This window comes from Buteo buteo, chromosome 11 (genome assembly GCF_964188355.1).
Source record: "Buteo buteo chromosome 11, bButBut1.hap1.1, whole genome shotgun sequence".
Lineage (NCBI taxonomy): Eukaryota > Metazoa > Chordata > Aves > Accipitriformes > Accipitridae > Buteo > Buteo buteo.
The window spans coordinates 4,358,380-4,385,192 of record NC_134181.1 but is presented as its reverse complement, the minus strand read 5'-3'; the positions used below and the strand labels follow the sequence as shown (position 1 = coordinate 4,385,192).

Here is a 26,813-nt window from a genome sequence, read left to right as displayed (position 1 = left end):
TCAGTGTTGCAAAATCTACCATGAAAAGAAGTTAAGTCAAGCCTTTCTCTGCTTGGAAGATATGTATAGTAGATTTCCGTAACAGGTTACCAGCTTGGAGGATGAGATTTTCTTCTAATAATGTATACAAAAAAAGCGTGTCCAATTACATAATTTCATTCTAGGAGAAAGGCTAACTGGACACTTAGGGCTTTCTTCACTTCTGCTTCCATACACAAGCAGGACCTCTATCACTTTCAATTCCTCTGTATAATTCTCTTCTTGAAACAGGACTGGAATTTGGCCAGACACGGAATACATCAGAAATTACAAAACACCATGAAATTCCGTTAAGATGGTTCTTCTGCTGTGGTGATACCGTTATCAAGGAGGGCTGTTAAATGAAGGAAGGTACATGCTCAAATACACAAGATATGATTTATTGAGAAAGTATATTTTATTGATTGACAGGTCACACCTACCTCTTTATTAAAAAACCTCTTTATCAACTTAAAAAAATTACCAGAGCCAAAGTATAATATACATATTTGGAAACTTCTCAACTGATGCCTAAGTATCAGTCTCTCTTATTCCCCTCTCCTATTTGAACACTTCCTTTTTGCTTATTATATTTTAGCAGACAAAAGTGCAAATATAATACTACATACCTGCTGCACTGAGAGATCCTGATTTTTCAACCACATTAATGCAAGGCTTTTCCATGCTCCAGCAAAGCAAGGGTTCAGTGACATTTTTAGTGGGTTTGAAAAAGGAAAATGCCAAGAGGTTTTACATGAGAGTTTTTGAGGGTGAAAAAGACAGATATTATTGAAATAAAATTGTACATTACTGTTTTGCTAATATATTTGACCAAAAATTTACCTTCATTCAGTACTTCTTTCCAGGTACTTTGGTACTGAACAATCTACAGTAGTATTATGACAAAGAAGAGCAGCTCCTTTCCAAGTTTATACAGGTTTATTATAATATAATAATATATTTACTATAATATAATAATGGTACAGCTCAAGCATTTTCCGTTCAAGTTACCACTGAGTTGTAAATGATTTAGAGAAGTTTACTCACCCTTTAATACATCCCTCCAAACCATTTCCACAAAACAGATGTCTAGAACTCGCAGTGACTCAATCACAGCCAATCAGGTTTTGAATATATGGCAATGTAAGCAAGACAACTGATAATCCAGATAACTTTGCATTGTATTTTGCTGAGTAAATTTGTTTTACAAGGGACATTCTCATTTAAATAGAGACACTGAAAAATATTACAGCTCTTTATAGGTGAGGAACACTTGTTCTTAGTTTTTGTAATATTTTATTAAAGCTTGCTATTTTGCTGGAATTGAGACACCAAGGAAAGAACCTGCTCTGAGGCTTTAATTTGTTTAGTCCCCAGGTATGCTGCACTATTGCTAGCTGTATCCTCTAAGAAATATCGGTAGTTTACCATCATGCCACAAGAAGCAGCAATGCCCCGAGGGCTTGTGTCCGCCATCCAGTTTATCCGCCACATCACAGAGCCATTCTGAAGATGAAAATTTGCTACTGGATTAAGAGCATAGCCACGATGTTTCTCTCCATACAAATACCAGGCACAGAGTCTCATAAATGGTAAATGAAACACTTCAACTAATTTTTCTGATCTCACCCACTCATTGTTATTTAAGAGTTTCTTTAGTGTTTCAGTAGTAGAGTCTCCTGTGATCTCAGAGATTTCTTGCCATTCTGATTCTGTAAAAAGTTCATTTCTTTCCAGTTCTTTTGTTTGTGAGGAGAGGAGACCAACAAGCCATTTTGTGAATCCTGGGATAGGTGAAAGAGTAGAAAAAGCTTTTATCTGAGGAAGTTCTTTCTGCAGACAAAAGGAGAGAAAAAAAATTCATGAGTTTTGTCATGATTGACAATGAGAAGTTTGAGTGAAAGAACAACTGATACCCTTTACTTGATGTCAAGCAAAGACCAGCGATTCTGAGAATTAACTGATACACATAGACAAAAAAAGAAATAAAAAAATCACCCTGCCAGTAATAGGTGCACTTGAAGCACAAAGAAAATTTTAACCCTGAATTACAGTCCACACACACAATATATATAAAACTACTTACGCAGTACTTACCAACACTACGTTCTGGTATATCATTTTATAGGCAGAAATAAAAAAATACAATCGCATGCCATAAAGAAGTTATTCTGAGGAATAATTTTTTTAAAAAATAAACATCCAAGTTTTCAAAACCTTTTAAATATAATTTATTTTTCATATGTAACTTTTTTTTTTTTTTAAATCAAGGGCAGTTAATTATTTTAGTCTATTGTAAAATCAGGAGAGGTAAGATTTCTAGACTTTAGTGGACAGAAGTATTTCCTGAAGTTATAAAAGAGGTTCTTAATACAGGCTAGCTACTTTCCATGCTATTCCCAAACTATAAACTACATTGATAAAATAGCAAGATAAGAAATACATACTTGCAGTAAAAAAAATTAATCACACAGTTTAATACTTGCTTTAACAAAATAAAACTTCTCTACTCCTGCTAATTTATGAGTAAAAACTGTTAACTATGTAATCACATAAACCAAAACATACATAAGGAAAACCGTGTGTTAGTTTTGGGGCATGCCAATGTGAAGAATAGGGAAGGCTGTTAAACTCACTGTCACTTGGAATTAACAAAAATTACATCAGTCAACCCTGCTGAAGGAGTAGGGGGGCAAGGAACAGAGAGAAGACTGAGCTGAACTGAAACCACCACAGTGTTGTTTTAATTATTGTTCATATAGGAAGAAGCGGTGAGAATCAAGACATTTATCAACATTACAGAAGCATCTTAATGTCAACAGAAAATTGCCTTTAAATGACTACAAAATGCATTTTTTTCTACTTTGAGTGTTACCGAGATAACCATTAAAAAGTCATCATGGCTCAGATACTATCTTACACTAGCAAATGTTAATGGAACGCGTGCTGCTAGGTTGTTTGAATTGCACCTGCACTGCTGCATCCTCAGGTACCGCTGTGCTCCACACAACGCTGCCATCTGCATTCTGTTTCAGGAGGATGCAGAAGCCAGGGAACGCAGGCCTGGCATACCTCTGTTACAGACTGGAGCCAAGCACCATTTCTAATAACTTTGATAACTGGAATAATATTCAGCTGGTTATTTACAACATCTTTTTCCTTCCCACACAGAGCTTCCCAAATAGCTTACTGCTGTTCTGCTGGCTTCTGGCACTACGATACACCAGCCAGCTCCAATCTACCACCTCTTCAGTTTTGCGACTTATAACTGCAAAAACTGGATAACCTCACTTGCTCCCCTCATCCGAAGTTCTTTCGACTGTTACACAGATACATAAGCCAAAGAATTCTTTTGGGACCAGACAGGGACAAGAGAGGCAGAACAAGTTACAAAGAAACACCCCATTTCATCTCCTTAGAGAACTGGATAAAGAAAAAAACAATTTATTTTATAAAACCACTCATTTCTGTATCTTACTGAACAAACCAACCATTTTTGTAATCAGAGCACCCAGGAGATCCTGACTATGTCATATTCTCAACTGCTATAGCTACCATGGTCAGGTAGTGCAATACTAGTAAAGCATTGATCTCCTATGACTTTTTCAAGTCTCCACTAAAGGACATGATGATATTTTATTTGAAGAGTAATTCTGAAGCATAAGTCTGTAACAAGATTTGTGAAATACAACTATCAGATTTCATCGCATATGCATTTCATAAAAGAAAAAATACTCTTTGTAAATCTACGGAAAGAGATGTCTGTGGAAGGCAATTTCTGCTGCTATCTTAGCACCTCTTTGTACAATTTTACAGAGTACAGCATTTATAAAACAAAATAGTTTATTAGGGTTGTGCTTCTACTGCAGACCATGGCTACAAAAGGCACGGATATAGAAAATATGTTTTAATTAAAAGAATGTTTCTTGGAGTAGACAGTTCAGCCTTTTTATAAAAGTTTCCCCTGTGCTTTTGAAAAAGAGAGCAATGACCACAGTAAATTAAAAAAAAATATTTGGGGGCAGAAAAAGGGCAAAAATGAGAACAAAGCAAAGCAACTCTACAGACTTCAGAAATCTTTTCCTTCCCAGTGCCATGCTAAATACTTGCCCATGGATATAAAGACTATTTATCCACAAATCAATTCAAAATAACTTCTGAAATTTGAATACAGAATCAAATGCACTCACTAAACTTCCTTTGGTCACCTTTCATCTGCCTCCTTGTAGTGTTTCTCAGTCAAGGAGTATATCTCATCATGGCACGCGGAATCCACTTTTCTTTAAAGCAGCAGGATCTTAATTAGTGTGGTAGAGTTATACTCAGTTGCCCCCTTGTCAGCCACACTTCCTTGATTCAACACTAGCTCCCACCAAAGACAACACTACTTGCACAAAACCACAGAACCCCTGGAGAAGGAGGAGGGAGAAAGGTGGCACAGAAGTGAATTTTTAAAGGCCACTGGAAAAATACTTCAAGATACTTCTTCCTGGAGAAAAAGCTGATAACTTTCAGTTTTGTCAAGATGGGAACGAGCAGCATCACTTGCTACCTTCATTTCTCCGTCAGTGCACTGAAAGCTGACCAGTGGTGACTCTACTGTGACCAGCTGTAGCTTAGCTGCTGAGACAGTCTGCTGTTAAGTCATTTGAGTTTTTGCATGTCAGCTCTTACTGCAGCTAGATGAATTTCTGCCCAGAAGGGAGGGCCACAACTCCCTTCTGAAGATTCAATGACCCAGTGCTCTTCTGCCTGTCCACATAATAATGATGGATGACAACTCAGCAACTGTCTATGATGTGACAGACCTGCAAACGAACCTTAAGGTACAGAAACACAAACCTGTAATCTATAATGAGAAGTACCCTTTTCACGTCAGCATCCTTAAGCAGCAGCAAGTTTCCCCCAAAAGAGACTGGATTTCAAAATGGGGTTTCATTCTTCTAGGTCTTCATTCCTGTTGTGCTTTAAAGTTCCTCTTTAGTTCATAATACAGAGAACACAAGAGACAGGGAAAATCGGTATAAGTTTTCAAATTAATGACCTATCATTGAGAAATCCTAGATGTGCCCCTAGAGGGATTACAGATGTTACTATTGTGCAGCGGGGGTGAAAAAGAAGAGAAAGAAAAAAAAAAAAAAAAAAAAAAAAGAGAAAGGAAAAAAAAAAAGAGGAAAAGGTTGTCAGAGGCTATTTTCCTCTAGGTAGGGATTCAAAGAGTACAGGATGTGTTTCTTTTTGACCTGGAGATAGGACTACATTCCTTACAGGTTTTCCTTTTTTCTAACTGTATTACTCATCCTATATAAGACAGTGCCTTTGAAAACATATTGCTTAGGTCTCTTTCATGAATTCTTCACAGATATTTGGGGCTAAAACCTGAGAGTGGAAGAAGGAAGATAATGCTGAAATTTGAGAAGCAGAAACTCTTCTTTCTGGTAAAAGGAAAAACTGGTTGGACCAAAAGAAAAGGCTGCTTACCACAAAGTCAAGTCTGGAAGTCTTCTAAACCATCTCTGTTAAGCAAGCACAGTGTTTGAAAATACTATTTTGCTACTGAACAGAGCTAACAATCAGGGCTTTGCACACAGGAGCTGAGCCATGCCCGTTGCTTCCTAGGTTAACAATTCCAATCTCATCTCCCAGCTTGCAAAGCCAAGAGGGTACCTAAGCACCATCCACAATGACAGAAGTGAGAATGAATGACTTCTTCCCATATTTGTGTATTAATAATAACCACTGCAAAGTTCCTAATTAAGTAACTGACATTTTGCTTCCTTGTGATGTTGAGTGCACTTTGTTTATCATTCACTTTCAGGAGTGACCTGTTCACTAAGCCCAATGCAAGAAATTTATCAGCAAGTTAGTAGCTCCTAATCTATTAATAAATACAAAATGGGAAATTGTGCATATTTTTTACTTCTTAGGACAGATAAGACACGGGAAAGTGACCCCATTTTGAAACTACAGTACAGACTACTACATATCTGATAAATGCTTGAGTTTAGGAGCTTATCTGAGGCGGCCATTTCTTGTAAAAAAATAAATAGATGCAGCAAAGTGTGCACATTTATGTTGCTGCTAAATTGATGTGCTAGTTTCTAAGGCTGTTGGTGGAGATCCATTAATGTTTATTTTCTTGTCAGAAACCCATACACCATTAAGAAACAGCTGCTCATTTTGTTTTGGGGTAGATTTCTGGGTTTGGTTGTCTCTTAGGGTTTGGGGTTGGTGGTTTTTTTCATTGCAGAAGAGTGCAGATTTCTCCTATTATCCATATCTCCTCTGAAACTGTCTTGCACTCTGAAAGCTGTAGTACAAGGTCACATTTTTCATCAATGAAAGCAAAGCCTGTTTTGGAAATTATGATCTCCCCAGGTCACCTAGATCAAATTAAGGTAGCAATTATCAACAGCCCAACCAGAAAGCTAAAATCTGCCACCAATTGTTAAGCATTCTATTGAGTCACATAGTAGCTATCAGTTTTCTCCCCCAAATGCCACAGGCTATAAAATTCTAAGCAGTTTTCTCAAAGGCTTCACCACAGTTATCTGTGTCTGTCATCTGCAGACCGAATTGCTATGATGTACCTTCTGTGGAGCTACAGACCATTTAGAGTGGCTATAAACACATTCTGAATTAAATGTCTGTCTAATGAGAAATCTATCTGTCTATGCATTCACCAGCACCTCCCAGCTTGCTAGAAATGCATCTGCCTGCTTTTTTCCAGCACCCTATTTGGGGTTTCTTTGTTTTCTTACTAGTTGTCTGAAATTGTTTCAAAATGCAATTCATTTCTGGGAACAACACAAGCTTAAATTTAAGAAATACATGAGATTATTTCTGTTGTCTGCTCCCTGCTTTATATACATTAATATAACCAAGAGACTACACAGAATACATAGGTAGCCTATTCTCAGATTTGTACAGGCAGACCTGGGACCAAAGTGGTATCAGTGGACTAATGAATTCATCCCACTGCTTACCCAAAATAATCCAAACAGGATATGCTCAGATAAAATAGAAGCCTGTTTACAAACCCCTTCTATATTATTTGTGTAGCAAACTTTTGTCAAGCAACTACCAAAAAAAGAAAAATCTCCTATTTAGAGCAGCACACTTTCTCCCAGAATGCCCTTTGTATGCGACACAAGCTACACCCCTAAGGTCCTATTCTGATCTCCACTACATCCCTCCCCTTTACCCAATTATGTTACAATACCTGTGGCAAATGCCAAATCATAATGTCTAGGTAGAGATTAAGGATTAAAACTGCTAACATATAAAGAGATGAAACTGAGGACCCATTTCTGTGACTCAACTTCATACGTCCTCCATCTGCTTAAATTAGTAAAAGACTCAAAAGCAGGGGCCATTAACTTCTATGCAGTGCCTCAAACTAACAGTGCTTAACATTGAGGGTTGTAATCTTCGCCAGAGCCTCTACTGCTGCAGTTTTCCTAACAGTCCTAATAAAAACCCATTTGCAAGAAATACATTCATGAAAGAATCTGTACTTGGCATTCTTTGAAGGTGAGAAATGCTACCCTACACATGTTCATGTCTAGCAGTGCATGTGATCAGTTCAGGCAAATTAGCAAGAAGATTTCTAAAAAATTAAGCTCTGTCTTAATTGTCCATTAATGAGATTTTAAGGAATCTGGTACTAACTGAATTTATAGACATAACTTTATAGTGTAGATACCTGCTAGATCAATGTTTCAGTACAGTTTTTAAAAATCTTGCCAAATAAAGGCTTCAATGGTGGAAAAAAAGAGTGGCTATTAGCCTGTTTCTAACTTAGTGCATGTCTTTTTCTGATCTAATGATACACATTCATGACAGGTCCAATTTGGAGTCTTCCTTATGAAGAATGACAGCTGAGAATTCAGTTTTGAGGTTACAATGGCACTTAAAAGTAGAAGTGTCAGAGCAGGTTAAGTTAAGGCAAACTCAGATAAAGGATTTTTACTAGAGGATAAAAAAAGTTTTAAAGAGTTTGCAGTGCCTTGGGAGAATACAAATCAAACAGTGTTCTGCAGATCAAACATATGTCCACAAAAGTTAACTCAAACAAATGGCAAGTTATAAAACTGTATTAATCATCAACAATTCGAATATAATGAAAAACAAAATCCTCAACCCCTTCAAATGGTCTCTTCCCAAAGCATTTTATTATCAGTTAAGTTGAAGCAAGTCTCAACTTATGTAACCTGGAACACTTGGTGATTTAGCAGCACTTTAAATAAAGATTTATTGCACAGCCATACAAAGGTTGTATAAAAAAATCCTCTTCCTATCAGAGATCTCAACTATCCATTTTTACGAAGGCTGCTGGAAGCCTGCTTAATGAGATGTAATTTTTGACCCAAGATTTTTTTGCTGAGGCTATACTGTTTCAGCTACTGTCACCAAGTCAACTCAGCACTACTGCTATACCATTTGTCCCTTTTAAAGTAAGTGACTATAATGCTGCTCCAAAGAATTATGTCCAATCTGAACACAGACAACCTTGGGAAGTCCTTTGCTTACACCTGACCAGAGAGAAAGAGAACACATGTACAATTAATGCACTGAAGTAGGACTTCCAGAATTTTGGGAGACAGGTAAAACAGGGTAAAACAGGCTGCCAAGAGTATTACTCATCATCATACGCCCTGCCTTTGCCCTGAAAAATCTAACTTTGTAGAAATTTCACAGTATAAGTATTCTGAAGCTGAAATACTGTGCTGGTTTTGGCTGGGATAGAGTTAGTTTTCTTCCCAGTAGCTAGTAAGGGGCTATATTTTGGATTTGTGCTACAAACAGTGTTGATAATTCAGGGATGTTTTAGTTACTGCTGAGCAGTGCTCACACAGAGCCAAGGCCTTTTCTGTTTCTCGCCCCACGCCACCAGCAAGTAGGCTGGGGGTGCACAAGAATTTGGGAGGGGACACAGCCGGGACAACTGACCCCAACTGACCCAAGGAATATTCCAGACCATATGACATCATGCTCAGCATAGAAAGCTGGGGGAAGAAGAAGGAAGGGGGGGATGTTCAGAGTGATGGCATTTGTCTTCCCAAGTAACCGTTAGGTGTGATGGAGTCCTGCTTTCCTGGAGATGGCTGAACACCTGCCTGCCCATGCGAAGTGGGGAATGAATTCCTTGTTTTGCTTTGCTTGCGTGTGCAGCTTTTGCTTTACCTATTAAACTGTCTTTATCTCAGTCCATGAGTTTTCTCACTTCCACTCTTCTGATTCCCTCCCCCATCCCAACCAGGGGGAACAAATGAGCGGCTGTGTGGTACTTAGTTGCTGGCTAGGGTTAGACCATGACAAATACACAGGGCTTCTCTCCACTGACACATGAAGACCCCAGAGAAGTCACAACATTTACAACAAAAGCTGAATGAGCAGGCATTACAGAAGTGCATCAAATAATTCTGATAACAACAGTATGATGATTCAGGGTCACTTCACAGATGCAAAATACGTAATGGGAGATGGCTCTTGCAGAATTCAAGACAACAAATTCAAGAACAATACTTTGGAATGAAAAGGAAGAAAGCATGATGGAGTGGGAAGAAAGCAGGAAGAAGAGAAAAGAAATAACAACATCAAAGAGTGGAAGAAAAACTATTCGAGAACTACATCCATCATGGATAAACACTCCTGGATTATCCTTTGCATCTTTTTTAGCCCTACAATGGTACCCCAACAAGGTTTATCAACAAGAAAAGGAACGGTGTAGACAATACATGGAGGTTGTTGTACCTTTAATATATATAGATAGATATAGAATAAATATACAGAGGCAGTTCAGGTTTTGCTACAACTCCATAGTCAAGTAAGCGCGTGTCCAATTCACCATATAAAACCTTACTAATAACAGCACATTTTTCATAACATCTTACAGCAGTGTATGAAATTTAAGTAGGGAGGAAGACCTCCATCTTTGGCACTGTATGGAAAGCACTTAGCTGTCAATATCAAGTAAGTTATTTAAGCTTGAGGCAATAATTTTATTATTAGAATGTATTTAAAGGCATCTCAGCCAAGTGTTTCCTATTCATCGTGTATTTGATGAACACTGAAGGGCTGGATTTTACAACATTGAAACATAGAAACTTTATTGTAAGTATAAATAAGAAACACATTCTTCTGTTGGACACATCAAATTTTAGAAATTGCATATAGGTTATCTAAGTATGGTATGTCTATTTTCCTTTATAACTTCACTCATAACTTTTCTAGTGTTGTAAGCAATTTAGTGATGGACAAATATGTTGTCAATAGGATTATTTTATGAGAGCAACTCAATTATCCAGAAATTATTTTTCAGATGTGGAAGCAGATAACTGCATGAATTTATTCCAATTTCCCCTCAGTCAAGATCAGACAGATGGCACAGCCTAATTATACCTGGACTACTGCACTTTAGACAATTAATCTAAAAGCCATTCCGAAAGCAACAAGCAACAAAACTCAGCCAAAATATCCATTAAAAATAAAATAAAATAAAAAACTTCAGGGCAGCCAGCTATGATTCAGTAGTTGACTAATCAATCATTTTGTAGTAGTAAGAAATTTGGTGCATCCAATTTTAAGTTATTTTTGCAAGTAGAACTGAAGTTCTAAATCACAGACAATTTTCCAGCCATTGTTACTAATCCAGATGTTGGAACAATGAATATAAACACAAGTAGTGATCATTACTTTTAAGTGAGAGCTTTGTTAATAATTTAAGTAGCAAAGACTACTAAATAAAATAATGTACTCAACACAGGAATGTGACTGTCTCTTTCACACCACTCCATGTACAAATTAATTAATTTTCATTCCTTTTTCCAGTTGCTTGGAAGAAGGTTCTACAAGAAGAAGTCCTAAAACTATCAACAATAATCCCATAGCATGCAATGATATTATATAAATTCATAGAACTGACTTGCATAAAGCAACTGATTCCTGTGACTTTCAAATGTTAAAGACATTTTCTTTACTATACTGCAGGAAATGCTCAGGCAAAGAATTTTTTTTTTTAAATTGACATATTCAAGGCAAGCATGCAAACTGCATACATAACCAGTGGCAATTCAATATAACAAACAAGAAAACAAATTAATTAATGTAAAGGAATTATCTTTGTTACTGGAGCAGCCGTAAGATTTTGAAAAAGGAACAGCCAGGTACATTCAAGAGAGAAAATGTTGATCAGGGGCCTGGAAGGGAGCCTGTTAGCATGCATTAACAATGCCCCACCCACTCAACTGAGAGACAGTAGTGAATTAGATTATACACTACATTGCAAAATACAGCTATATTAAAGGTAGCTTCAATACAACTGTACTAATTTGACTTTCAGGCAACCTATACACATGATTAGGCAAACACAAATAATTCATGCAGTACATGTCAACTATGTAATACCACCTACATCTGGCAGCCATTAACCAATAGCAGAAAATGGTCTTCCAACTTTTTGCACATCTTCAAAGGTTGAACTGGTAAGAAGCTAGGAGTGTAAGGGAAGACCTAGCAGCTCCTTGCCTTGAGCAATGACACAAAATGGAACCTAAAACAGAAATGTAAGGGGAGCACATTTGCCAAACAGCATCTTAAGTACACCCTGCCACACCTACCTGTAGCTCTTTTACAACCCGCTTGATGAGGTAAGTCCCAAGTTCCACACCTTGCAGGCCCTGCTGAGTCAAACTGATTGAGTAGAAAATTGCTGTTGTAATTTTGTCTGTATCTTCTGTTTCTAAAGGCGGCACTTCTTTCACTATGGCCTGGGAATATAAGAATAAAGAAAAAGTAGTAGTTATTATCACCATTATGGGGGAGGTGGCCTTTCTTTTTAACTTTCAAATGTGTTAACACTTTTCCCCACTGTTTTATTCACTACCCTCTGTGAAAAATAACAAAAATCTAATCAAAAAGTAGAAAGAAGAGATGCTTATCCATTAGCAAGTGCAGGAAATAATTTTAACGGGGTTTACAATTTTCAGAAGTAATCACAACAGCTTTGAAGTTTTAATCACATTTGCTATCTTTTCTTATATATTTCTTATCTTTTCTTTTTCTTCTTGCACTTGAGCAAAACCCCAGAATTTCAACTTACATAATACAGGTGATATACAGATATCCCTGCAATCTTTAAGTGCCAGTTCTCTTATCTCTTAAAAAAATGAAAAACACAAATATTCCCAAATTATAAGGAATTACAGATTTTAAAATAAGTACACTGCAATTTGAGCACTTTGTTGTGTGCTAAATGCATCAGTGACTGTACCTGGATGCTGCTGGAGATATCACTGGTTAGTGCAACATGCAAGACTATCAACGGTTCTCCTGGGATTGCACAGTGAGAAAAAAAGTAGCATCTTCTGTATGACCCAACTCGACGCTTCATATCAACCCAGTTTCTAACAGGATGCACAGCTTCAGAACTCAATGAGAAAATAAAAAGGGTAAAATTATTTTTTTTTTCATTTAAAAATAGAGGTCAGCTGCCAACCCTACAAGCACAGTACTTTTCCCATTGGTGTCAGTGACAAAACTCTCCAATCAAAAAAGGAGAATCAGGCTGTAAGTGAAAAAAATAAAATTCATCAACAAACTGTGACAAAGCAGATAGTAAAGGCATACTGCATAGCCGCTCTTTCTAGTTTTCTTTGGGATATACTTATTACATATCTGAGATTTCACTTGCATTTTCTGTTCAGTATCGGATATCCGATTCAGATGACTAAGTCATTGAATGAGTCTGAACACACCTCTAAGGAATTAGTTTTCCCAAGCAACAAAGCAGTTTGTTAGCACTCACATGACCATGTCTTCAACCAATCATTCAAAATACATTTCCTCTATTGCATATTGAAAGTCTAGTGTCTTTGCCAAAATACCTTGAAGATTAAGTAAAATATTACTCATTATTTTTATTTTGAAAATTTAGCTTGTACAAGATCTCTTTTCTTTGCCTTATCAACATTTAAGTTATGTACTTTCAGAACTCTCTGGAGATTTTTTTCCCAAGCTTTTTATATGACAAAATGCCACACAACATAACCTTGATTCAGTCATTTCCAACTTGATCACTAGAACTTTGAATTTGACAGAAATTCAGAAATAAATGTTGTAGACTTTAAGGAATGTTTATAAAAAACCAAGGTGCTCTCTTCACGTATAGTTTACAAGTGACTTCTGTGCATCTCACCAGTTCCAGCCAGGAAAGGGAGCCTCACTACCTTAGAAGTAAAACATGCTCTTGAGTGTTGGGCACCCCATGCTGCATCAGACTTAAATACTTATTCCCCACCCACACTGCTGGTGTAGACTGAGGGGAGAAGAAGGTGGCAATGGCGATGGAGGCAGCAGCAGCAGCAGCACCTGTAGGAGGAAAGGGAGTGCAAGAAGGCAGTGCTGCAAGAATCTGGGTTTGTAGCAAAAGTAACAGCAGCACCTCTGGGAATGTGGGAAGATAACCGAGAAGAGACAGCAGTCTACGAGTGCAGTATGTGAGCTAAAGGGTCAAATTATGGGACAAATGATCCCCTTTACCATTTACTTAATTCAGGTTTTAAAATGTGTTTTTTAGTGTGTTAAATTCAACTATTCTTTAATTATACTTTGCCTATGGTTCAGTATTGAAAAGCATCTTGAAAATAGTGGATCTGTGCAGTCATAAGCATTTCATCACCTTTTCATCAACTAGCCTTAGCAACTCTGAGCACTTACTCACTAATTTTCTGGAGTACTTCACAAGGTGATTGCCAAGTGACCCGTTCCAAGTTCAGGAACCCTGTCGAGAACCACTCTGAAAGCATGTTCTTTAGAACTCCATTCATTTCCTGCAAACAGAAGAAAGATGGACTTATCTGCTAAATATGCTAGGTAGAACATACAAATGTGAGTAAAGATAAACTTGATCATTTCAAACTACAACACTAGGAAGTTCAAGGAAACTAATGCACCTGTTTGAGAAGATTAACCACATAATAGTACAGCTTTCCTCACACAGGACTAGAACAATGAAAATGTTTAAAGATACTGTCTATAGTAAACTGCAGACAAGCAAATGGAAGATAATGCAAAACAATGTAGATGAAAAGCAGACAATAAGTAGAAGTATTTGAGCAGTCTTGACAATAAGGCCACTGCTGCACAGGTGCTCAGACTTAAATACCATGAAAAAAATTATGGGAAATTTGATGAAAATAAGGACTTGAATTTCACCATAGTTTTCTACATCTGAATCTCTTCTGACGATTCAGCAGTTCATGCCTTAGGAAGACTATTAGTACTAGCTTATTAATATAAGAAAACAACTCACCAAATTAAAATTATCCAGGTCCTTACCATATTTTATTAGTCATCTCTACTATATTAAACATTTTTTCTATTGCTCTTTATGAGAAAGATACAGAACAGCTATTTACTCCTGTACATTCTGCACCATGATTAACACATGGAACTTTCTACTTTTGACAGATCTCCAAGGCACATAACATATGTACTGAAGGTGACTGGAACCCATACAGGCACGTTTCAGCTTCAGTAAACTACAAAAATGCTTCAGTTTGGACTTTAGCGTGGATTGTACAACTCGGCACAGGAGCTGCACATGCCCAGTCAGGATGATAAATTAGAAAATTAGTGTCTTTCAACAGGATGCAGATAGGCTTTCTAGAATTTTTCTTCTCTATAAGTATGAAAATTTTGAGCCAGAAAAACAAAAGCAGCAGCATAAGACTACAGAGCTCAAAAATCACAACAGATTTGGAACAGTACAATACAGAATTAAAGCCAGCTACAACATCAAATACTTCCAGAAACACTCATTGTAATAATGAATTTTATATTACCTACTAATTTCCTGCTGCCTATATTATTAAAGATTTTCCTGTCTAAAATTCTTTGAGTTTAGAAAGTATTCTTGAACTCAGCACAGCATGAATATTCCTTAAAGGGATTCTAGAGTTTATTTTTCTTTCTTACATTTGCTTCATCCATGGGTCACAGTGTGATACCAGCACCAACTTAGCAACAGCTTGATCAGAAACATAGGCTTACCTGAAACTAACTTAATAACCATTTATTTAAAAACAAAAACTCTCCACCTTCTATTCAGACCTGTATTAAATAGCCACTGCTGTACATAAAATAGACAATAATTATGCTGCAAGGGACTTTAGCTTGCTACATTTAAGCAAAACGACAGAAAAAAGATATAAATCTATCCAGAAAACACTTACTACTTAAAACATTTGTCCAAAAGTCAGATGTAGTCTCAGGACTGTCATAAAAAGGCAAAAATATTTCCTATTGTAACCTAACAAAGATGAAAGTTGTAGAGGCACTTGTCAAGAGACACACATCAAAGAAGGTTCCTGTTGGCCAAAGTAACTCCCAGAAGTATTCCAAGATTGAAAAAAAAGGACAGCTTTATTCTTTAATTCACCATACTAGTAAAACTAAAATTTTGAAACTCTGACTATGCTTGCAGCCAACTGAGATCAGATACTTCAATCTACACCAATCCACCCAAATTTAGAATTAAATTAACTCCTCCCCTAACAACTCCTAGGGTAAAGTTGATGGTAATGACCACAGTCATGGAGTTTGCAAGGTAAATTCATAACAAATCCTGGCTCTTTTCCATACCTAAAGTGCAGAGTTAATTTTTCCTTCAGTTTCCATTTTTCCTAACTACTCCTACACTTACTAAGTTGTGCTAGTGAAATACATAGGCAGGTTTTTGTTTGGCATCTACCTTTGTTTATGCAGAAATGGCTACTATAGAAATGTTCTAGAAGAAAACAGCCACTCATGTACATCTCCATCATGTGTGAAAATTTTATGCTATCTTTCTATATTTTTTCAGTAGCATCCTCCAATACATAAGAGCAGCTCACTTACTGAAGCATAAATTGACATATACTTCAAATACTGAAAATGTCAATTGCATCGTTCCAAATACAGGGAGTATCCATGAACTCTCCTGTGAGGTCAACTCTCCCAAGATTTGTAAATTATTTTTTTGTTGGTCTTTCTCAGTAGAGCTCTTTCAGTTATATAATAAACACTGCTGAAAGTCTTCTGCCAAATTGTACTTGCACCTGCACTTGTACTACAAGGCTGAATAAAGCCTGCATATGCTAGTAAAAAAAAAAGGTTTTAAATTAATATGAAACTGAAATAATAATAATAAAAAAATCCACCTTAAGTACATTTATAGGGTAAGCAATCTCCACTGGAAAACAATGGAAGACACATAATGCATGGCACCAGCATAAACAGAAACCTCTGAAAAAAATACACATATGTGACTATCTGAAACAAGTACCACTGAAGAACTGAGAAAAATAAAGGATCACATTAAATGAAATCCACCCTAGGAATGGACAGTCTTCACAATTTTTCACTGATACTTTGACTAAAATTTTCCTGCCTTGTCTGTCTCAAGGTAACACTATCCTCACAACAGTAGCTGGGGCAGGGGGAAGAAGTAACATAAGAGATGACATTAAAAAGGACCAGATTAGGTATGTCAAAACTTTGCAGCTAGGATAGTTAAGAGGGACATTAGCAATACACCTTCCCCTGCCTAATAAATGCATCTACTGCGCATTTATAGCAAGTTTGACGACTTGGGGGGCTTACCAGACACATATGTTAAACCTGTGCTGCCTTACTACCCCAAAAGAGCAGACTATTTCTGTAACAGGACATTACTGTGAAAAATGCATAATTACCGTTGGTTCAGGGCACCTCAACACTTGATGCACTCTGACAATACATCAGTCAAGTGTTATTTAGAGTAACTGTAATCTATACTGGCAAAACTGGTTTTGCTGAGGCTTCTGGGCTAGTGGATTAAAGAGGAAGCAGCAGGTAAAACAAGCTGTACCAAAGAGCCCAGAACTGTCTGCATAACCCCAGCTACAAAAAGGGCTCTTTCTGGCACAGCTAAGTCATGCAGGAGTTGCAACTCCTGGGCAGTACAACTGAGCAGGTACTGGCCTGCAACCTCAACAAGGCTTGCATCAGCAACAGTTTTATTGGGAAAAGCTGAATTTTAGTTCAAGTACTCTCTCATACACAGATTGGTCTTTTTTTTTTTTTTTTTTTCCTCCCCCAATACATTTTTCCTCTTGGACTGCAGAGGTCTAAGTGTCCTAAACAAGTATATTCTGACTGTTTTGCTTATTCTGGCTTTAAGGTACTTCCCTTGTGAATCCTTTTCTGCACAGCTCTGAAGTTTTTAGAAAATAACCATAAATCATTTTGGTCAAATATCCCTTGGTGTAGTGAAAGTCTCCAAATATTTCAGGATTGTTTGTTTTCTTTTCTTTTGTAAGGGCACACTGTAAACCAGAAATATAAGCTAGAATTGTCAGATCTGGGGTCAAACTAACAGATTCCTATGGCTCTCTTGTCATCCATCTGCTTTTTGGAACAACATTTCAAGCCACAGTCTAGCAGCTAGGAGGGAAAACTGCTGACGGCTGCACTCCTTGCGACTCATTATTTTGAACACACTGCTCTGCATCTATTGGCAGTAACATGGCTCATATGGCAACGAGTGACTTGGGAGAAAGCCAGTGATACTACACAGAAACTGGTAAAAGTGGAAAACATAGGAATCGTGCATTTTGCTTCTTTGAAGCACCTACAGGTTTAGCAAGCACGCTCCTCCATACGATGGGACATAATGATGCCCAATTGAACCGAAGGCTACTTTTCAAGATGCAGAACGCTTTATAGAGCTACTTTAGGTCCAAGATACAGCTGTATAAAAGCAGTGCAATTGTCACCAAAGAAGAAAGTGAGCAGATGTGCTTTCAGTAATGATTTTGGAAGAAAGAAATATTGTTCATGGGAAATTACAACGCAAATCAAATAATCTGTCAGTCGTAAATAATAATGCTTTATAATACAACAGGGCAGCATACAGGCCAAAGAATTAGCATAGTTCCAGCTGGAAGCGACCTACAACAATAATCTAGTCCAACTGCAGTTGTGTATGTTGACAAAATTTCTTAGTGCAGAAAGACATAAAACACTTTATACTATCCAAAGCTGTGTTTGATTTGAGTCATCTGTGCAAAATTCTGAGTTGTGTTTAATATCATAGTATACGCTAAGTTTCTGAAAGGCTTGACTTCAACAATGACAGTCTAAAGTTAGGTTCTCTTATTTTGTAAATTTAGTGGCAATTCTTACTTTCATTTCAGAGGCCTTTCTAGTCATAAAATTACATCTCCAACATTTCATTAAAAAGAAAAAAAAAAGCACACATTTATTATTCAGCATCCCAACTTTAAATTTTAGCAACAAGACATACTCAAATTAGTATTTAAAATTACCAGCTATACTTCAGTTTCTATTAGCTGAGTATAATAAATTGTGATTTTTATTTTATTTTCATTCCATGTTCCTGCTACAGGACAGCAAATTACAGGCTTTTTCATCTTCACATCAGGTCCCTATTTATTGGGCAACAAATGGGAAAACTCTTATGAAAAACTTAAATTAATTTTTTTTATTAAGAAAAACTGCCTCTCCGATGAGGGAACTATTTCAATTTCCCTCTCAAACTACTAAAAAATAAAATACCCCTTACAATGAAAATTCATACGCAGGTATGTACAGATAAACATAATATGAAACAGCATTAAGTAACACTCCATGCATATCAAACAGATGCCTCGGTTATTCTTAGTTGCTGGTTAGATATCTGACAGGGCTACAAGAGGAGTACTCTGCCAGCTCCACAAGAGTCAAGTTTTTCTATGGCTATGGAATGTTTGACGTTTTTAACCTGATATGCTTCATTTGGGCATACTGACTTATAGACCTACTCTGATATTGCCAAGTGTTTAAAGGTGTCTTTGTTTTTGGTTTGGGTTTTTGGTTTGTTTTTTTTACAAATTAGCTTCAAAATATACATACAGGATACCCCTAGTGAGATACTGAAAAATATACCCATCAGCAAAACAGGATTCAACAGAGTGACACAAATAAAAGGGGATTGGTTTTCTGATTTTTTATTGCTAATAGTAACTAGTGCAGTGGTAATAGTAGTGCTGAAAACTTCCCCGGCTCTTGTATTTTATATTGGTTTATGTCTTATTCCTAAAAAAGCCCCACATTTTTATTTCACTCCCCCTCCCCCCCATTTTTGCCCATTTAGACAATAAGTGTACACAAGCATTTTCAAGTGACTTAATCACCTGTATATGTTATTTTACTGTAATCTGTTGAACAAACACAAAATAGAAATGCTTCATCAACCAATATCTAACAGTCCAAGCTGCTTCTGTGTTGATAGGTTTTGAGGAAACAGAAAAATATTTTATATTTACAACACAGCAGTGGGTAATTCCTGTTTCAATAGGTCTTTCAAAATGCAAAGTAAAAACTAAGGACTGTCTAAGAAATATTTTAGACAGTTTGGGCAAAACCAAAATCCCAGTAGGCCATATAATGCATTCTGTAATTTCACTCCAGCATCAGGAAGATCCACTTAATTTTATTTCCACATTTCCTTGTCAGTGCAGATACAAACACACAAAAGTTATAAAATCCTTGTTGCACATTTGTCTTTACGTATGTTAGAATTTAAATCATACCTACAATAATAAAATGGCTATACAAGACTTTTGATAGGTAAATACCAAACACTTTTTTCACAGAAAAACCTTTAACTTTCATTTGTTTCTCTAGTTAAGGGCTTCTTAGCTCTTTGAAGTAAACTGTTTCGATATTCAGGTTCTCCATATAGCCACTGTTTCACCTGAGTGAACAGATATTCTCATTGATGGATCCTCATCAATGAGACCACAGTTCTTTCAAGGCAGTACAACTGGGTGAAATAAATACATCCTTCTGTGGAGGTATGTAGGTAAGACATCTATCACCACAAATATTTCCCCTCCCCAAAAAGCCATGTACAGCCTACACACAAAATATTCTCCCTTAAAACCTATACTACCATTTCCAATTCCTCTACTAAAATTTAAAACCATTTTCCCCAATTATTCAAAGGTCAGTGTTCAAATATGTGAGAAAGCTTTAAGAAAAAAAAACAATTCAAGGAAAAGTCCAACTTTAGGTGCTTACTGTGTTTAGAAGTGGCTGCTATGAGGGGAAAAATACCCAAAACAATTATGGTATTTCTTTTTTTTCTAGTAGACCAATATAAAAACAACAAGATTACAGATAACACTCCAACTACTGCTTAATTATGGAAGCAGGTTTATTTATAAATCAATCTGACAAAAATGCTATCTTTTTCATTATCTTTTGCCAGCAACTTGAACCTTGCACTGACTTTTTCTAAATCATATGGAAAGATGAAGAATATTTTAAAAGCAATAGTTGAATGATTTGCTACCTGAAATAATAATGTTGTGAATTTTTCACCAGAATCCGTATTTCAAATCCTGAAACTGAATAAGCAAGCAAAATATAAAAAAATCTCAAAAGGAAAATGCTGGCACAGAAAAAGAAGTACTGCAGGTGAGAGGGTTCTGAACAGGAAGAGGAAGAAGTACACTCAGGAAACAGATTCTCAGCAAATTTCACTCTGTGCACTGCAAGAGCTCATCAGAAATTCAACTCATTTATAAAGACAGTGAAAAACGTGCATGTCCTTTGGTGGAAGGAAGGAACAGAACACATGAAAAGAACGTAAGAGAGAGAGGAAAAAAATTCAAACAGCATCATGGAAAAGAATTACGCCCAGCTTTACTGTAATTTAACTTTTCAAACAACGTATTATGTGCCAGTATCATTTTTTTGAAATGGTTGTCTTAACATTATCCATGAGGCTTAAGATAGTAATAATTGATTCATATATTTAATAGAAAAGAAAACCCACCTCTGGGACAGATTATGAAGAAAAATTTCTCTTCACCATATGTCCTCCACATATTTTTGGTGGACTCTTTGGAAAAAAAGGCTGCATAGCTTCAAAAATACAGTTTACCACTAAATTTTTGCCATCTGATTATCAAGAAACTTGTGTCAAGAGTATTCATCATCTTTCACACATCCACAGACAGACATTTACTATGTCATAACAACTTATCACTGAGGATACCTATAATTTTTCTGTCTTGCTCTAGGTGATGATTCTGCCTTCTAATAACTAACTTAAATATAAACTAAACTTTATTTGCAGCATGTTACTTCTCTTTGCACAATCTGTCATTTTAAGTATTTCCAATGCGCTGTTCGGGGTTTATGTTCAAGATCTACAGAATTCTTCCAGGAAGGTAGTCACCATTCTTCTCAATTTCTTATAAGTTGGCTTTTTAAACCCAATTTGCCTTACATTAGATCCTGACAGCCAGTGCACTATGACTTCTGATTTAATGGACACTGCTAAAATAGTTTGGCAACTTCAGCTTTCAGAATCTTCCTAATAATGAGACATGTTTTGGAGTGCAGTGCCACTAGGCACATGTCACACAGTACATAAAATCAGACTAAGTTAGCCGTTCGCATTTCTTCATTTACTTTAAGCATCAATTCAACTTAAGAGGTGATTTATGAGAGACAACTGAGGGCACTATGAAGGTGTGTATATTTGGGAATAACTGAAGACAATACTGCACCAGTTTGCAGCGCATCATCTATTTTGTTAATGATTCAGGAACAGTGAAACCAATGGAGAAACAATCACCTGGTAATTTGCATCTTCTTGTTTTAAAATAATACCTTAAGGAATTCAAGCAGACAAGAATTCATCATATGTAATAGTGAATCTTGGCGTGTTAAGATCCATCCCAAGTTCCAGAGCTTTTCTATACCTTTTTTCGTCTCTTTCCTGCAGTTAGGGAAACCAGCAAAGAACCATTCTGAAATTGTCCACTACACAATCCCAAAATACATGTTGTATCATGAGAACAGTTCTCTACTCAAGACTCAAATTCTTTATTAAAAAGAAAAAAAAACTTTTAACAAACCCCCTGCCCCCCCCCCAATCTATAACCTGAATATTCTGCCATATAGTTTTCTATGTTCTTGACATTTAGCCTTAGAACAGGTACTACAGTATCTCACACCTATGGCTTAAGGTATCAAATCAAATACACATGCCCTCACACCGCTTCCTCGCAAACCACTTGCACCAGCTAGTGATCAGCTCCATTGCAGAGACTGTCAAGACTTCCTGCAGGTTGGTACTCCCTTGGGTGCTCGTATTCTGACGCTTACTTGCAACAGAAGCAAATAGATTTTAAAGGCCAAGCAAGACACTTATCTCAGAAGCAAGACATAACACCTTTCCCAGACAGACACGCTAGCAAGAATACTGTCATGGCACATAGTTCTAGGTCTTGGTTGCTGTGGAAAACAGGTGAGCATGACCTAAATGAAACTCCAAACTGAAAAGAAACAGTATCCAGAGTAAATTCTTACAGCCAATGCAGTTACAAACAAAAACCAATGCAAACCAGTTCAAGCTTAATCTTTCCTCGCTTATATGCTGTTTATCACCAACTCACATTTTTAGAATGTGTCACATTTGAAAAATAAAACTGATCAACAAGTGCAAAAAAGACTACAAGAACAGATATGCAGAACTAAGCCCAGTCATATGATGAACCCAAACGTTTAAAAAAATATTTTAAGAAGACATAACAGAATGCTTACGACAGCCCTTTTATTGAAGCTTTAGTTTTGCAGACAGTATTTTCCCACTTTCAAGTGGGTTTAGTATGTTTCTGAACATACTGTATTATTTGACGCATGTACATTCAGCTGTTTTACACATTTCTAGCCTGCTAATTTTGCAAATTCAGTCTGCTTTTACTTAAGATGATCCAACTGGATGTGGAATCTTGTAGGGTTCGGCGTTCGGAAGATCTCGCGATGTCACGGAAAGTTAGAGGGTTAGTCGCAGCCTTGTGATGTACCTGTAATCCCGCCTCCGCTTGTTAGTATAAAAGGAATTAACTGCGCAATAAAAGGGGGAAGTTGGCGCTCACACTGTGTGTGTTATCTGTCTCTTTCCCTGGTCCGGGCCGACCAGTGATCTAAGCGTGGCACCTTGATATGTAGCGAACGCTACAGAATCTTACCAAGGCTGTTGCTACTTCAGTTATGTGATAACCCTGGTTAACTGACAGCACTGACACCAAAACATCCTCTTCTTGTCAACCTTAATTTGGATCTGAACATCGACAAACAAGTTATGGTCAGCGCATCTGACCAACTTGCCATCTTTCTTCATTGCCTTCCAGGAAGTCCTGTCACCTCCTGCCACTATCATCTGCTACATCATTCCTTCCTCCACAACCACGTCACCTCGCTGCACCATGTAGCCACTGGGGATGTTCCACGTCACCTCTTTTCTATACACGACTGAGCTAAGTCATGACAACTCCTTTCTCCTGTTGATACTCTTCATCATTAGCACGACACGGCTGCTACGTCACTTGTGGCCCTATATTGGATTCAGGAGTCACACCACCACACGTCACTCCTGCAGTGAGCTCCCGACGCAGCTTGGCAGCCCCAACATCGGCTGCGTTACGCCACGCTGCGTCAGTGTGGCAATTCCTCCGCTGCCCTAACGCCTGCCCTTCGCAGCCCGCAGCCCAGCCTCCCTCTCCCACTTCACTGCGGAAAGCCCGTTGCTTCACACCATGGGCCGCTCCCTTCCTGAGCTGTCAGCAAAGCCATCTCCCGCTGCTGCCGCGGCCTGTGGGAAGGGATTCACTCGTGTGCCACTGTGGAGACCCCCACAGAGAATGGGGTCCATGGGACGCTCTCCAGCCCAACGTGGAGGGGCTCCACGAGTGGCAAGCCCCAAATCGCATCCCCTCGGAGCCACCCACCCCCAGCCCAGCCCTCACCTTGACATGAGGCCCGTCCACCGCCTTGGTCGCCAGCCCCTCCACCAGGTCGCCCCTCAGCTCCACCAGGAAGCGCAGCCCGCCCTCCAGGCGGCCCAGGTGCTGGAAGAGACCCCGGTACTGGGGGTTGAGGTAGTAACGGAGCCGGTCCTCGGCCTGCAGCAGGGCCCCCAGCTCCCTCTGCTGCTCCCGGGCCTGCAGCACCTTGGCGCTGAACTCCGCCACCCGGCCGTGGTCCACGCCGAAATCGCGGGCCAAGCGGGTGAGGAGCTCGGCCCTGGGCTGCCCGACCCCCAGGGCGCGGTAGTAGCGCACGAACTCCGCGCCGCGTAGCTCCGCCGGGGGAGGCGCTTTCTCCTTGGTCTCGTAGGGCGGCAGCGGCGGTACGGAGCGACTCAGCAGCTCCTCCATGCCCGCCACGGAGGCGGTGCCGGAGCCCGCCGGGCCCCGGCGCAGGCCGGCCGCCACCGAGACGCGACGCAAGCCCCGCGGCGCCGCCCAGGGCCCACGCAGGAGCGGCCGCGGGCTCAGACACGGGCCCAGGCGGCTCATTCCGCCCCTCACCTCTTGCGACAGCCGCGCAACACCCTCCGCCGGGGCCAGGCCGCAGCACCGCCTCCGGGGCCGCGGCGGGCGGGCTGATTGGCTGGCATCGCGGACTGACAGCGCTCCTCGCCTATCGAAAGCGAGGAGAGTGTGGCGGAGTTAGGGGTGGGGGGTGTCGGCCGCCATCTTGAGCGTGGCGCGCAGCGAAAAGGTTCCTGTGCCTCCTGCCGGGGTGGCCGCTGCGGCCGGAGGCGTTCGCGACGCTTCTTCGTGGTTCCCTGAGTGCGCTTTCCCTTAGCCTTCACTGTACAATCCGCTGGCCCCTGTATCTTTCTCACCTGTCGCTCCCATTTTCCCCCTACCCACCACTGTTTCCCCTCACAGCTCACCTGCACCTGAGGGAGAGGCCTGAGGTGAGGGTGGTCTAGGCCGTGGCTCTGAGAGAGTTCGGATGGCGTCAAAGATAGCAGTGGCATCCAAAAAGGTTTGTCGCCATGGTCTTAGGAGGTCGGCAGGTTTGGGCTCCTGGAAGCCAGCCAGCTGTCAGTTTGAGCGGCTGAGCAGTGAGGGTACAGGGGTTACTGCACAGTCCCCAGAAACCCAGGCCAGGCTTGCTGGCATTGCTCTGAAGTAAGTGCAGGGAACCGCACAAATTTGATTGTGCAATTTGAGGACACAGTGCTGGAAGTAGTGTGCCCTTCGGGACCTGTAGCAAAAAACTCCAGTCGTGAGCCCAAAGTCCTCTGAAGTGCGTAGGGACTATTCATGAATGCAGCTAAACTTATACATACTGCTCCCAGTTCAGTCTTGCAAAGACGTATTTACCTCCTTTTGACATCCCGTGTCATTGCTACGGTTACATGCCCATTAAACCAAGCAAAACACATAGGTTGGATTGATATCCGTGAGATTAGAATTGAGCACCAATTGTCCTGACCTTCAGAAGCACAGGGAATTCTTGATTCTCGACATTCAAAATAAGAATTGAGGAGGGAATCAAGCCCTCTCTACCAGTGAAGAGACAAACATAAAAACAGAGCACTGCCTAATTACTCTATGTTAGAGCTTCCCGGGGGAGGGGGCGGGGGGGGGGGGGGAAGAGCTATGTGAGCAGTGTAGCCGTGGGGAACTGAGGATCACAAGCTAAGATACCCTCAAGAGAGAGAAAGCATGACTCAGAAACATTACAATATATGAAAAATACTTTTTAAAAACATTTGAATACCCCAGGCAATGAATTAAGTTTCACAAATTCCCTTAACAGCTTTATAACTTTGTTTTCAGCAAAAGTGAAAGCCCTCAAAAGTTGCCTGGTTAGTCCTTCAGCTTCACCTCTGCAGGAAACAGGCTGTCAAAGAAAGCTTCTGTCTATGTCAGATTCCCAAGCTAATATTTTCAGAGACAGAGGAATGGGTAAGTAAGAATTTTCGCCAAATAACATGATGATATTTGTATATGCACTGTTTATAGACAGCAATGCTGCAGTTTTAAATGGGTATCCATTAGCCAAGTACAACTTTTTCCATTTGAAAACCAAAATAAAACATTTTTAGCAGTGCCTCATAACAAGAGGTGGACAGACTTGGGTTTTTTTCAATAAAGGGTAGCTAGAAATTGAACTTTTCCTTCTATATATTTAATAATGATCTTTAATCTGCTGTATTAGTTTGTCATATATATATGATTATATAATAAACTTCTTTACAACCCAGGCTGCAGATTTGGTTAACATAAGCCTAAAAATTGTGCTAAAAGTCTCCATAAGCCTAATTAGTCTTTGTGGCAGTTTTGGTTAGTGCACATTAGCTTCTGAAACCATCAGGACAAAAGAGCTGTTTTCAATTCATGGGCCAAAAAAACTAGATACTCTTATGCACATGGATATGCACAGGAAGACACATCAATGTCTCTTTAGTGTGTTAAGACACTCCTGTAACTCTGTGTAAATGAATTAAATCAAAGCATTAAGGCATTTACAAAAATATTAGTAGAAAGCCTTATGCACCTGTTCAGTTTCTATATGATTGAGAGACTCATGGAAATTTCAAGAAGCCCAAGATTGAGATGTTAGTACAGTGAGAGTGGTGATGGAAGTTGAAGGCTTACGGCCTCTCAGGAAATGGTCAGCATTTCTCAGGATCAAATCCTTTTAAAATCCTACATAGAAATCGCTTCTATTCTTTTCATTTTGACAGCCCTCTCAGATTGGCCTTGGTTATGATTCTTACAGTAACATAGTTCTCTTGCATAACCCACAGGCCATAAAAACTAGCCACCTGTATTGTTCATCGACAAAAACACATTGTGGTGTAAGTTCTAAGGCTTTGAAAAGTAAGACATTTCTTTTGAAATCTTCTACTGCTTCTTTTTTTCCCCCTAGGGAAAACTATTATCTGCTTC

General features: G+C 38.9%; 1 protein-coding gene across 1 annotated transcript; it reads right to left on the bottom strand.

Moving 5' to 3' along the window:
* Positions 1-403: 403 nt before the first annotated feature.
* On the bottom strand, positions 404-24,535 carry MLYCD (malonyl-CoA decarboxylase). Its single transcript, XM_075039931.1, is given in 6 exon segments — positions 404-1,851; positions 11,640-11,789; positions 12,293-12,449; positions 13,738-13,850; positions 23,868-24,434; positions 24,437-24,535. Coding segments are annotated over 6 exon segments (1,605 nt in total). The 5' UTR covers positions 24,521-24,535; the 3' UTR covers positions 404-1,317.
* Between the last annotated feature and the right edge of the window lie 2,278 nt (positions 24,536-26,813).